Source organism: Psittacula echo (genome assembly GCF_963264785.1).
Source record: "Psittacula echo genome assembly, chromosome: 15".
Lineage (NCBI taxonomy): Eukaryota > Metazoa > Chordata > Aves > Psittaciformes > Psittacidae > Psittacula > Psittacula echo.
In genome coordinates this window covers 2551744-2564537 of record NC_137751.1, presented here as the reverse complement: position 1 = coordinate 2564537, position 12794 = coordinate 2551744, and the positions used below count along the sequence as shown (strand labels likewise).

At 47.9% G+C, this 12794-nt stretch overlaps 1 protein-coding gene across 1 annotated transcript; it reads right to left on the bottom strand.

Annotated features, from left to right (window-relative positions):
* Positions 1–1129: 1129 nt before the first annotated feature.
* Positions 1130–12450, bottom strand: GUSB (glucuronidase beta). The gene is made up of 12 exons (XM_080629745.1): positions 12304–12450; positions 10509–10697; positions 9885–10066; positions 9221–9363; positions 8528–8715; positions 7501–7653; positions 6681–6859; positions 6142–6288; positions 4954–5038; positions 3237–3413; positions 2507–2642; positions 1130–1303 (listed from the first exon to the last, which is right to left on the bottom strand). Exons 1-12 carry the CDS (start codon positions 12433–12435, stop codon positions 1146–1148), a joined length of 1869 nt encoding a protein of 622 aa, XP_080485871.1. The 5' UTR covers positions 12436–12450; the 3' UTR covers positions 1130–1145.
* Between the last annotated feature and the right edge of the window lie 344 nt (positions 12451–12794).

The following is a 12794-nucleotide window of genomic DNA, read 5'->3' as shown; positions in this document are numbered from 1 at the left end:
AGTTGCAGGAACAGTTGTAGCAACAGTTTCACAAAGTATCTGCGCTTCAGAATAAAACAACTACATAATTGTACCAGCTTCCAAAACGCTGCAGGCAGCCTCCAGTCCAGCATTTTGCTGTGGGTGACCCTGCTCTTAGGACAACCCTGGCATGTTGCAATAAGAAGTTTGCAGAATATTCTGAGCTTTTCTGAGTATTGGCATCATGTGCGGTCTGAAGCCTGGTCTTTAGAGTCCTCTAAGCCTGTTGGGCAGTGTGAAAGAGATGTTTCTACACTACGTTACTGTCTAATGTAGCATGTGCACATTAATTTACACATCGCCCTACCCCACAAGGCTTCAGGCTAGTATCAAAAAGGTTTAGAACAAACTTACCCTCTAGACTACTACTACTGTAACACATAGTGACAATTTAACATGACGGACCTCCTTCCAAGCTGGAAGATAAAACACATCTACTAATGGCTCTTCTGGTACTGTGAGTAAAAGAAATGGTTTTAGGCAAAGTTCAGTTGATGTAGTACCTACCTAACATATTCTACCTTGCTGCTGTAGTGTGAATTCTGTACTGTACTGGAGTATGTTGGGTATCCTCACAGTAGTACTATGTACAATTCCTGAATGCTGTGAACTCTCAGAATTTCTCAGCCAGCCGCATATGTTCTGTCCCACAAGAGAAGCTCTATATATATATATATAGTGCTCTTTGGTAATCCTGCAGACAGCCTGCTGTGATCTGAGTAGTGTAACTGTTAGGGTAGTATAACTGGAGACCCTCATTTCCGTTGGAGGGATGTGATGTTCATTTGCAGTAACTTGGATTATTTTAAGTCTTCAGCATTGACTTGTATCATATAATACATGTAATGCTTTTTTTTGCCATAACCAGATACCTCAGTCAGGATCTCTAACTTCAGCTCCTTGAAACTTTGAATATTCATTCTACTACCTGGAAAGAGGAAGCCTACAGACATGGCTAAGCATAGGAAACTAGTGTTTCTGATCTGCTTTGTATCATAGTAACTACTTCAGGTGGACTAGAAATTGCATTAGACTTGCAAGACTTGAGTCAGGCATAAATATTATTTAAACAGAAGTTTAATGAACAAGTTCAGCATAGTACTCATCCACTATACCTTTTGATGTCATGCTAGAAAGAGGGTATGTGATTTTATTACAGGAGGAAGACAGCTTGATTCATTTGCAATCTTCCAGTATCTTTCTCTAAGAACAAATGCAGCTGCTTTGGGCTGTCGTTGGCGGGTAAATATTCCTTTTTTGTTCCCCAAAACACGTGTGGTCCCTGTAGAGAAGTTATAAAATTAAGCAAGTATACATAAAATACTCTTATCCCCTACTGTGAACTGTTACAGTGTATGTACTAAATCAGGTTAAATGGAAGAGATGTATGCACTTTCTTCCACACAGTCAGGTACAACGAGGAGCTTGGCAGACGTAACTTGCATTATCTTGGCAAGACTAATGGTGTAACTGAGCAATGCAGCTGCAGTTTATTGTAGTTACAACTGGTAAGTTGATGACAGTTAATTCAGGTGTGCCCATTAACTTGATCAGTATTGTATTTACAGCAGATATTCCTTCTACCATTGGTTCCACCTTGAATTTGACAGTGAAAATGTTGAGTGCTGTTTGACTGTGCTGTCTTTAGTAGTGTTTGTGTCCTTTTTGCCTCTTTTTCATGGGAAACTAGAAAATACAACTGCAACATGTAGAAAGCCTGGAACTGCCTATGTGTATGTGAACTTGTCTGTGTTTTCTCCATCCTATTTGAAACAGCACTTTTCTAATTGCTGCTCTGTGCTGATTGAGCTTTCTAATACCTACATTGGTGCTCTACAGGTTGTTATGAATGGTGTTTCTCTGCCAGAAATTAACACTGACTGTTCACCACCCTAACTCACTGCAGGTGGCATATGCACAACTAGTTCCTTCTTACTAGGTCTCCTTCTGAGCTGTAATTGTTTAATTTCTCTGTGTCTGCACTGTAATGCCCCGTACTTTGTGAATGCACATTAATAGTGGATGGAGGGTCTACCAGAATGGCATCTGGTCCTCTAGTGCTTAAACCTCTACCAAGTTAATAATACATTATTTAAGGTGCTCTGTTACCAGGGGCAGTTGTAGATGAAATAGGAAGCAAGTGAGACATGTCCCTAACAGCTGACTGAGGTTCTGAATCGAGGATAGCCAAGAAATAGCAGTAATCTGTGTCTGCTCACAAGCTTCCTTTGCATTCTGCCCTAGCATGTTGTCTCGCGTTTTGGGGAGCATCTCTGCAGAGGGGACATCTAGGAGCTTGAGATGTGGAGGGAGGATGCATTAAGTACAGGCAGGACCTTCCCTCTTGGCTTTGTCACAGAAACCAGCTTGATAAGCAGAGGGCCCTTTTGTCATACCCTACAGCACAATATTCTCTGTGTGTCATAAACCATTTTAAGCTTGAATGGAGGCTGGAGAGTTGGTTAGAGTATAAATATAAGCTTACCTTGATTGGTCATGAAGTCTGCAAAGTTCCAAATGAGCTCCCCAATCACATACTCTTTCCTCTTCTTGTCAAAAACTGAATGGTATTCCCTTAGCATTGCTTTCTGATACTCCTCACTGAACATCAGAGGTGGATCCTACAGCCAAGGAAAAGAGGTGGCCTTGAATGAAGTGACAGTTAATCTCAGCAAAAGCTCTGTATGTTTACTCCCTGTTTACTTGGGACCTGCTTCCTCAAGACAACAACTGCTTGGTCTTTTCATTGCAGCTGCATTAACTGTGACAATTAGCAACTACTGAAATCGCAAGGGGAAGCACAGTACAAACATAATACCAGGGATGCCTGGGGGGAAGTCGTGGTTTTGCTTGGTGCTTTGCAATAGATGTAGGAGTGCCACCCCTTCCCTGTGTGACAGCCTCATGAAGTGAATGTCCACTCTCCAGTGTCCTGTTTTCCAACTAAGCATTTTCTGTGAATGCTAACGTGCAGATTTTGGTGCTCAGTGCTTTTAGTCAAAGTTAAAACTTTTCTCTAGGTAGAATCTAATCTTTGTTAGTAGCACAGCTCATTGATTTCAGTGGAGCAGGATTACAATTCTGGAGTCTTTCAAACACTTCTAAGCTCTCAAAGCTAAGTCAGGCTCAATGGTACCCACCTCTTCTAATTAAACTTTGCTGCCCCTGTAAGAAGAGCAGTGCTTTTTTCCATCTTGAGCATCTATAGCACTTACGCTGTGAAGTCCAGGGACTGAGTCTGCTCCATATTCACTCTGGATAATGGGTTTTTGGTAGGTTTTATACCAGTTCTCAAACTGTGCTGTGAGTTGTAGTGGAATAACCTCCAGATGGCCTGGGTCATGATACCAGGAGAAGTAGCTATTTACACAAATTACATCCACATAAGGAGCCTATAAAAAAGAAAAGGGTGAGAGTGTTTTATCACAGAGCTCAAAGTAGACAACCTTCCCTTGTAAAGCTGAATCCTCCGTTTGGTTCATTTAATGCAATCCAGTTTTATTACATGTAGAATAAAGTCTTCCCCCCATCACTCAGGCCTTCCCGACGTAAAACCGTTCCCTGGAAAAAAGCAGTTATTAAATTTAATAATAGCATACTAATTTGGCATTTTTCTTACAGACTTAGGAAGTCACAGCAAAAAGTTAGACAAGATCAACCCATTTCATCCTCAGGTCTGTTAGAAGTTTTTGAGTTTCCAAGATGTCTCTGGCTTGCTGGTACATTTAGATGTACTTCTTGAGTATTGGAATGTGATTATCAAGTTAGTGGTCAAATATTTTGACTAGCAACTAAATTTGTGCATCAGTGCAATACTAGGACTAAGCATTCTGCAAGTTATATGCCATTTCTACCACATGGACAGTACAATAAAAAGGGCACAAAGCCCACTAAAGATAAAGTGATGTTGTATGTAACTTGTTCAATGTTCTCTTAACATGTTTTGTAATAAAAGCAAAAAATTCTAATATCACATCAGTGTATGAGATCTATTCTTTGCTTTTGTTTTCCTGTGTCCTTAAGCTATTCAGAACACACTCCTGGGGATGAGATGTCAGGAATTGGCATGTGTGTGCCTGATGCAGCAGCAATATCCAAGAGCAGATCCCTGCTGGGTTCCTGCAATACTAAGGCCACCAGGTTTTATCCTGGGGTGGGGAGGAAGAGAGCTCTTGGAGCTACGGGAGGCCATGTCAGGACAGCCTGAAAGAAATACAAAGTGTAACCTGTAGCGGGGACATGTGGTAGAATCACATCCCTACAGACTTGCCTGCTAGAAGTGTTTATCGTACAGTAGTGACAAGTACTATAAGGGCATCTTGGAACAATTAAAAATGACACAGCAACGACCCCAGAAACAAATGTATGTGTTAAAGATCCTTGGTTCATGTTATGGCCAGCTTAAGGCACAGACATCCAAGGAAAGTGCCTTTTGGATATTTATACAGCTCTAAGACTTATAATGAAGCTGGAAGAGTTTATAGATTATTCAATGTTAATAGACATCTGCCAAGAAGATCTAGAGCACTTTAAAGCAGGAATTACAGCAAAGCTGCCTTCCTTTAGACTTCCACAAAGCCTATTAAGCATTTTAAAGAGGGTTAAGCTTTGGTTTAATTGCAAGTGAACACAATCAATGGAATAGCAAAGCATGACAATGTTAATGGAATCCAGGGGTCTGATCCTGCACACCTCACTCAAGACAAAGAACTGTTCTTTCTTACAGATTTTTTTCCTCAGCTGGACTACAACTACAGGATAAGGTGCTTTATACTAGAAACAAAAATGTAAGTTCTCTTCTGCCTCTCCCTATTAAATATCTCCAGTAAACCTGGGGGGGAAGGGGGGAAAGGAGAGCAATAGAAATGACAAGAGGAGGAAATTTAATGCATCAATTAATAAAAAAAAGGCTAGAAAATAAAGTGAACTTACACCATGATCAAGAGCGTAATGAGCTTCTGTCACATAGGTTACTGGTCTGGAGGGATCGAGAGCTTTAGTGTGAGCTATCACTGTCCTGTTTGCAAACAGTAAAGCAAGAGTTCAGCAACAGCATGGAGAAGCACAGCCCCATTTCCCCAAGCTCTCTGTCCTTCCACCCTCACAGACATTTGGAGCTGGTTCTGATTTAGCAGACAGAGTACTGTTAATTCAATACTGGAGGATACTTAGTGATCATTTATCAAGTGCCTATAATGTAGCCCATTCTGTAGGAGTATAAATGTCATATCACAAAGCTGGCTGTTATCCCACCTGAAAAAAGACGAGAGTGGAAGTGTACCAGGCACGGGCAGCTCAGGAGTTGGAGATGGGTTTGAAGACAAAATGGAGATGAGTTTGAAGACAAACACATAAGAAAGGTAATGGGAAGTTCCTCAACAGCTCTGTTCCTGCTAAAGCACAAGGCCACAGCAGTTAAAGGTTGGCAGCCTTTGAGGAAACCCTGAATGAGGGAGGTAGAGGAATGGGGATATGTCCATGTGAATGGGAGGGTCAAGCTCTGCTGCTGCCTTGATATTGCAGGAGGGTGGTGTCATTGTGAAGAATGAAACTTCATGGTTACTTCTGAAGGCACTTAAAGCTACTAGGGACAGGCTGCTGTCCCATTAGAGGTGACTCTTGGCAAACCAAAGCTTAAATCTCTTTAAACGGGGGAGGAGGAGGGAAGAGCTGTAGAGACGCAAAGCAGTGGCTTTGAAGGGGGCATCATGATCCCCAGCAGAACAAATAACCAGCACTAACTGAAGAACCTTGTCTTTAGAATTAAATGCCAATTATTTTACAGCTCTTCTGTAATCCTCTAAGAATTTAGCACTTGTCTTCCACTGGTAACAAGGAATATGCTGATCCCAGCAAGTCTGCTTTAGCTCAAAGCAAATGGACCCCTGTTAATTCCGCAGAGCCTTACATTTTCCAAAGCAGCAGGTTGAGACTGTTGTGTTGTGCTGAGCATCAGTTCAACACATGAGCAGTTACACTGTCAACTTGTGGGTACTGCTTCAGGGTTCCCAAAAAACGCTTGCCCTCTCTTTACTGCTTCCCTGTGCCACCCCCAAGGAAGAAGATGCACCATCTGCCAAGAGCCAAGCCTCACCTCTCTGTACAAGCAGATGCACTTACTTAAAGTAATAAGCTGCTGGGGGCAGCTCCGATGCTGGCTCGTTGGCTACTGACCACATCACGACGGATGGCCTGTTCTTATCCCTGCGGATGAGCTCCTCCATCACCACCAGATGATGCTGCAAGGACTTGTTCCCAAAGCTCTCACTGAAAGACAAAAGGAAGCAAGACCTGGTGAGGTGAGGGTGCAAAATCCATCCCTTTTGCCCTTCCCTGTGGAAACTCCAGCTCCTGGGATGTACAAGCACAACTGAGCCTTGATGCTGCGTATGGCTTCTGCCCTATCTCCCCAAAGGAGATAGATGAACCCAAAGGTTCAGGGCCACGGTTTGGGCTCATGAATCCAGATGACGCGGTGGCCGTGTGGCAGAACGCCCTCCGCTTGCCCAACCCCACCAGGCACACGTGGCACAAGGGGCTGATTGCTACACAGAGCAAAGTACTGCCATTATCAGGACAACGGGCGCCGTGGGCTGGGAGGGGGATGCTTCTGAAGGCACACACAGCCAAGTGGAAGGGTCTTTTGAGCACTCTCTTACAGCATTTTAATGCCCACGGCTGGGCACTCGTCGATCACCACGATGCCGTAGGCATCGCACAGGTCCATGATCTCCTCGGCGTAGGGGTAGTGGCTGGTGCGGAAGGAGTTTGCCCCCAGCCAGCGCAGCAGGTTGAAGTCCTTCACAACCAAGGGCCAGTCCAGCCCTTTGCCACGGATCTGGGGGAGGGAGAGAGACCTTGCAGCCCATCACACTGCTTCTGCCATGTTAGCCAGGCACCACTGCTCACTCCCACAGCACCTCCGGCCCTGGGTGCCATTTCTAGCCGACCGCACGCCTCCCCATGCGGTGTTTGCCTTCATGAGGGGCACTGCCGCTGCCCGCCGTGCCCGGCCCGCCTGCTCCTTCCCTCCCCATCACGGGTCTTATCCCTGAGGCGGGCAGGGCAGGGCGGGAAGAGCGCTCCTCAGGGGAGCCGGAGCTGCCGCCGCCCTGAGGTGAGCGGCGAGGGCGGGAACGGAGCCTCCAGCGCGGCTGTGGCGCCGTCCCGTGGCCGAGCCGCGCTTCGCAGCCCCGCGGCTCCCACCGCCCCTCCTGACGTTATCCCGGCATTGCAGCCACGGGGAACCGCTGCTTGTGACTGGAAGCCACGGCCGGGACCTGGTTTAGCTTCTCTGCCAGCACACCCCGGGCCCGCGCCTGCGAGCGGTGTTACAGCTATGGCGGGAGTGCGGATGGTGTCGTCTAACCCAAGGCCTGGCGCAGGCTGTGAGGACACGGCCCCTGTGAGCAGTGAGGGGAGGCGAAAGCGGCCGCCACCTCAGCAGCACGACGCGAGGTGCCCATGGCGCGCACTTACATCTGCGTCTTCGTGCTTGTTCACGCCATGGAAGTAGAAGGGCCGGCCGTTGATGAGGAACTGCGTGCTGGTGGTGTGCACGGTGCGGATGCCAACCGGGAGCGTGTACACGTCCTCCAGCATCGCCCCATTCACCTGCGCTTGCATTTTCACCTGGAGTTCCAAGGAGAGGACACAAGTGACGTGATGAGCCCTGCAAGGATGCCCTGTCCTCCTTCCCCTTCATTATCAGGGCTACCTCGACCTCCCCTCCTTTCCCCAGCCTGCTCCTCACTGCTGGTTCAGCCACCTCTTGCGGTCCTCAGAGATGGAGCAAGGTTTGACTAAACAGACAATAGAAATCCAAGCCGGGGAAGCTGAAGGATGAATCCTGGATCACTCTCCTGGGACTTGTTCACTCCAAGAGATTCAGTTTCATTTCCCCTTACCCATCTGGGCTGTTTCGTCCCCCAAGGCAAGGCAGCAGTACAGCAGCAGTACAGCAGCACAGCTCTTCTGCCCTCACACCTTGACGCCAGGCAGTGACTGAAGTGCAATCTGCTCACAAGGGATACGGACCTGGGCCCCTGCAAACTCATCTGCCCCAACTTCTGTATCTAAATGTCACTACTGATCCTTGTGCTGCTGAAACTGAACTCTTGTCTTGCAGAGCGGGAAGAAAGCTCATTGCACGGCAAAGCATGGGGAAGAGGTCAGCGCCCTGCTCCTCAGACACTCAGCTTTCGCAGTATCTCCTCCCCTGTGCTGTCTCAAACATTCCTGTTGCAATGAATGGGCTGGGCCATAAATGTGAAGAGCAAGTATCTCAGAGTGCCCACGTGCCCTTCTCACCAACAGACCTTTCAGTTCAGCATCCAGAAGCTGGCAGAGCCTGGCTGGATTACTGCATAATCAGCAACGCCACTCTGGTTACATGAACAGCACCCGTGTGAGAAGGTGAGTACAGAAGATGGGCCATGTGGCAGTTCTTTAACCCTATTAGGCAGTCAGAGTGAATGCACATGGAAAGGAGGAAACATCATGTTACCTCTAAGGAGTAGCGGTATCCAGGGGTCTCGTGCATCAGGTAAGGCCACCAAAGGTTTGGGTTCAGGACTTTTAGCTCTCCAGCTGGCCCATCGCCTGTAGCAACCACTTTCCCCTCTTGGTCATATAAACTCAGGGATAAGGAATAGAGTGTGCTGCCAACAACAGACACCTGATACTGCACCATTGCTGGTTCAAAGGAAAGAAAAGACAATCAGAAACTGCCATGAAAGGAAAAATACATGCAGCAAACGTTGGAGGGGTTTCACACAGAGCAGCATTAAAAGAGGGAGGTGCAGAACAACAACAGAGTGGCATGACTTGGCTGTAAAGTCTCAAGACTGTCTGTCCTGAGGTCCCCAATCCAGCAAGATATGTGTATCACACAACTCTGCTAGTGATAATCCTGCTTTAATGGCAGGAAGGCTGCCCCTACAGAGAAATTCCACTTCAAGAAACACGTGCTCATCCTTTCACTTTAACAGTTGTCTCTCGCAAGTAATTCTTCTCCTACTGCTTATGAACTCTTTACCATGTCCTTGCAGCTGCTGAGCTGTGCAATGGATGAGCTCAGGTCCAAGAGAAAGCCACTATGAAACAAACTGAATCAGACTTTTGCAGGGTATTTTCTTCTGCTGTCCCAGTCATCTCCATTTGGAGCCTCAGGTAGCTGCTGTAATTGTTTTGGACCTACCAACACTGTCTGATGAAGTAGTTGTCACAGTAATATCATCTATGTAGACAGAAGGAGTGGTGTAAAGCACAACCGGGCGATGGATTCCAGCATAATTAAAGAAATCAAACCTGGTGTTCTGTACAAAATAGTTCTTGGGATACCTGAGTGAGGAAGATAGGAGAAAAGGCTACATTATGTTTCATTACAGGAACTGAAGGCAGCCTATGGATGCTAGCAATGTAAATTGTCATGTAATAACAAATGCTGGCTGGTAAAAGTCTTTACAGCAGGATGGATCTATCTTTCAGTAGTGCTGATGCTGCTGCACTGAAGGGGGCTCCCAGTTAACAAACATCTAATGTACCGAATAGGTTTGGTCCTTCAGGCTAGCTGGTACTTGTATATTCCAGCTGAATTCAAGCTTCTCAAATCTGCCATTTATTCAACTTGGCAAATCACTTAATCTCAGTTCCTTGTGTATAGAACAGATGTAATAACTCAGTGCAGACTCCTCATAACAGCAAAGCTTAAACACCTCCCTGCTCAACTGATGAATTTTGGCATAAATACAATCCCATGCTTTCCTAAGGTGCTTGGAAGGTCTTATGAACCAGCAGCTGAATCAAGTCCCATTCTCTCAGTCCTGGGATAAGCTCAGCAGTACAGTAAGTAAGTAACTCACCTTGCTGTGTCATTCATGTACAGAATTGACCCTGGAGGCAGAGTATGGGGGGTGAGAGTGTTGTTGAGCGCAACAGTGATGCGGCAGGGGATCCCTGGGCTGTCCTGGATGATGCTGCTTATATCTGCTTCAAAAGGGAGGTGGCCCCCTTCATGCTCCACCACTTGCACTCCATTGACCCACTGCAAGAGAAGACACCCATGAGCCCAAGAAGCAGGTTATTGGGTTTTTATGGCAAGCGTAGAAGGGCAAAGGGAAGGAGCCCAGCAAAGGGCAGTTGGGATTCCCAGTAACACTGAACCTTGTGCTGGGCTCTTACTCCTTGAGGGATCAGTTTAGCAGCCCTTCCTTTGCTGGGTGCTAGGCCTGGGTCATGTACAAGCAAGCGTCACTGAGATGACAGTGGCAGATCCTGTAGCAAGGAAATGTTTTAGTTACTAGTCCTGATACTGGAGAATCAAAGAAGAGAGACCTGGAGACAGGGCCAAGTTCTCGGCTGGAGGAAAACAGGCAAGAGTTGAGACATAAAATCTAGGCAGAGGTGTAGCCGCTGAACAAGCCATGAGACAGATTTTAGTGCAGCATAATTCTGGAAACACAGGGACCATCTCCCATGCAACGTACCACAATGGAGTAGTAATGGGCACTGCCGAAGCGGAGCACCACCCTGGTGTTGAGGTCATCCTGAAGCCAGCGGAGAGGGAGCAGCACCTCTTTCTCATACCAAACCCAGCCGATGTAGTTCTCCAAGCTGGGGTCTTGAGTGATATCATTGAAGCTGGCAGGCACTGGCATGTCAATCACAGGGCCAGTCTGGCAGGAATGGAACAGAAAGGGAGGAAACAGATCAGTTAAAGAAATTTTACTGTCTTGGGTGTCCAACCTGTACTGCTGGAGTTGTCCGCTTCCACTGACAGCCTTACAGTCCCTTTGTCCAGTGGAAATACTTAGGAAAACCTGTTTAGAAACTAGTGTGCTCTGTCTCAGGTCCTGTACAAGCCCTACTTAGTACTAGGACCAGGTACCTGCTTGTTCCTACAGGAAGAAGCTGCTCATATCTTTTCCCCTGATGATGTATAGTGAAATGCTTTCATTAATGACACTGGTATTGCAGAATCAGAGAAGTGAGGGGCAAAAATGCCCAGGTCACTGTTTCAGCTTGAGACTTGGCACAAGCAGTAGTTTCTCTTGCACAGCTCTAGGTGTTTGGTGAGCAAGGCTGGTGGTGTGGTGCCAGGTCACTGGTGTGGGGTGCTGCTTTTTGGGCTAAGAGTAGAAGGGTGACACGAGACATGGATATTTTGGGTCAGATTCTCCACAGTTTGTGGAGACTGTTTGGGATGAGTCTAGCCTTTCTCATTCCCTGAAAGCAAAATAGATTCCTTGGGATTACAATGGAGTGAATTCACTCACTTATACTTCATGTAAGGATCACAGGCAGGCAGTGTTGGAATACATTTAACATTGAGGTAACTGCATGCTATTGTGACATAGAGCTGTTCATTTTTAGCACCTGCTGTGCTCATGATGTTTCACAGAAGAGTGCTGCTGCAGCAGCTTCCCCTTTCCTCAGGAAGCCCTTCCATGGAGAACGGAACAAGGAAGGTCTGGTTGCCCAGGGGTGAGCATCATGTGTGTGGCTGACTCAGCACTGAACTGCACCAGTGCTGCAGAGAAACTCAGCACCCTTATCAGCCATCAAAAAATCCTAGCAGTAGAATCCTTGGATGGTGAAGTGGCTTTTCCTGTATCTGATACAGGAAATCCTTTGACTGGAATGGCCATGATGTGCACTTCCTTCAGGGAGAGTCTCTGCTGTCTCAGGCAGGTTAAGCGTACATGGCTAAGCCTCCCTCTGGGGGGGGGCACAGTAAAGGATCCCTCTGCCTCATTTCACTATCCTTCCAGCAGCACAGTGCCTTTCAGCTCCTCTCCTTCCACCACTGGGCAAAAAAGCTGGCCAAAGGGCTAAAAGAGAAATTATGGACATGTACATTTTACACATAGACTACTTATTCCTTTTAGGTCATGGTGTTAATTCCACACCTGATTGCAATTACACTGGCATTGTTTATCAGCACTCAGGTACTTTGGAATAAAATCACTCGAGTGCCCTTTCCAGGCGTTTTTGTTTATCCGATGCTGTTGATCATAGATAAACGTTGTGCAAGGCAGCGCTAAAGGTGGCTGTAGTTCATTCAAATGCTTTCAGGCCTCTGAGCCGAAGCGGGGTAATCAGAGGCGGTCGGTTATCAGCAGGTCTCTTAAGAGAACCCTCTGCATAGCGGTAAGGAGCAGGCACAGAGCAGCCGCTCCGCAGGCCCAGTGGGGAGGGAAAGAGGAACCGGTGCTCCCGGCGGAGCAGCGACCCTGCCCTGCGGACTGCCCCGGGGCAGCCCCCGCCCGCACCCCGCGGTACCTGCCGGAGCGGCTGCCGGTACCAGCGCTGCACGAAGCCGGCGTCCCTGCTCGGCGAGAGGTCGGCGCGGAAGCTCCAGAGGCCGCCGAGCTCCTTCCGCTCGCGGGACGGGGTGTCCCGCGGGTACAACATGCCGCGGGGCAGCGCCGCCGCCCGCCACAGCGCCAGCAGCAGCAGCAGCAGCAGCAAGCGGCAGCCCCCCGCTAGCCCAGCTCCAGCACCACCGCCGCACGCTGCTGCCGCCGCCATCTCCGCTATGGGCAGTGCCCGGCCGCGGGGCGGTACCAGTGGATGCAGGCCCTGCCCCGGCACAGCGGGGCGGGAGGGCCTGCGGAGAGCTCGAGCGCATCCGCAGCCGTCGGTCTTGGCTGAAGCCGCCTGTAGGCAAAGCGTGGCGTTAAAACGCTTGCGGGCGTTGGGCTGCGGCCAGGCTCACTGGGTTCCCGCGGCGAGGATGGTTTTGTGTCTTTATTGATGTGCTTGCCCGCTTT